Source organism: Eutrema salsugineum, unplaced genomic scaffold (genome assembly GCF_000478725.1).
Source record: "Eutrema salsugineum unplaced genomic scaffold, Eutsalg1_0 scaffold_67, whole genome shotgun sequence".
In the NCBI taxonomy this organism is placed as follows: Eukaryota; Viridiplantae; Streptophyta; class Magnoliopsida; order Brassicales; family Brassicaceae; genus Eutrema; species Eutrema salsugineum.
In genome coordinates, this window is record NW_006256505.1 from 19,296 (window position 1) to 20,083 (window position 788).

The following is a 788-nucleotide window of genomic DNA, read 5'->3' on the forward strand; positions in this document are numbered from 1 at the left end:
CAGTTAAATTTCTAAGTCACCAAGAACAATCAGCCGAGCACATCTCGCATACTTAGGTTCGACTTAGGAAAACCTTGAATTCGTTTCGTGCGTTTACAAGAGTTCGAATCCAATTCACTCTTCCAGTACAAAACGATTCACTTGGGTTCCCCAGGCCGAGCTCATACGCTCGCACAATAAGCCGAACTCCTCAGATTCGCACCGTAAGCCGAGTTCACAACACTCGCAAAAACGTAAGCCGAATTATCGCAATTCGCTATCAAAAGACAATAATCACGTTCGAATGTCTACTATATACCGATCTAATACTTAAGCATTAATCGCAAAGTTAAACCGAAGGTTAGATGCCGATCTACTACTTGGAAGGATTGTTTCTAACCTTTTTTAAAAAAAAAACAAGGAAAAATGAACGCATAAAATAAAAAGCCCCGAGAGGCAAATAGAGTCAGAACCCACCAAGGGCTCGGAATTAGAGTTACAAAAAACCCATGCAAGAGCAGTTAAGTTCGAAGAGCAAAAGAAAAATAGGAAGAGATTAGACGGTCTTTGAGGCAGCAGCGTTGAGTATGTCCTCGTTTGAGCCGAACTGCTCGCCCCTCGCAGGATCTTGTGCGCTCTGAGTCACATTTACGACCGGGATGTCATCTTCCTCTACGAACGGTGACATCTTCTTGTCCTCCTCAGTGAGCGCGCAAGCATCGATCGCCTTGAAGTCCTCCAGCGCCTTGGCATGCCTTGCTTCAATATCCACAACCATTTCTGGCGGACCTCGTACAGACCCTCCTCCG

At 45.3% G+C, this 788-nt stretch overlaps 1 protein-coding gene across 1 annotated transcript in view; it reads left to right on the forward strand.

Moving 5' to 3' along the window:
- The window catches only part of LOC112083337, a 4,297-nt gene extending 4,282 nt beyond the window's left edge, over positions 1 to 15 (forward strand). Inside the window, exon 4 of the mRNA XM_024150889.1 lies at positions 4 to 15. Within this exon, the coding sequence (XP_024006657.1) occupies positions 4 to 15 (12 nt within the window). The remainder of the gene's footprint in view (positions 1 to 3) is intronic.
- The last annotated feature ends 773 nt before the right edge of the window (positions 16 to 788 follow it).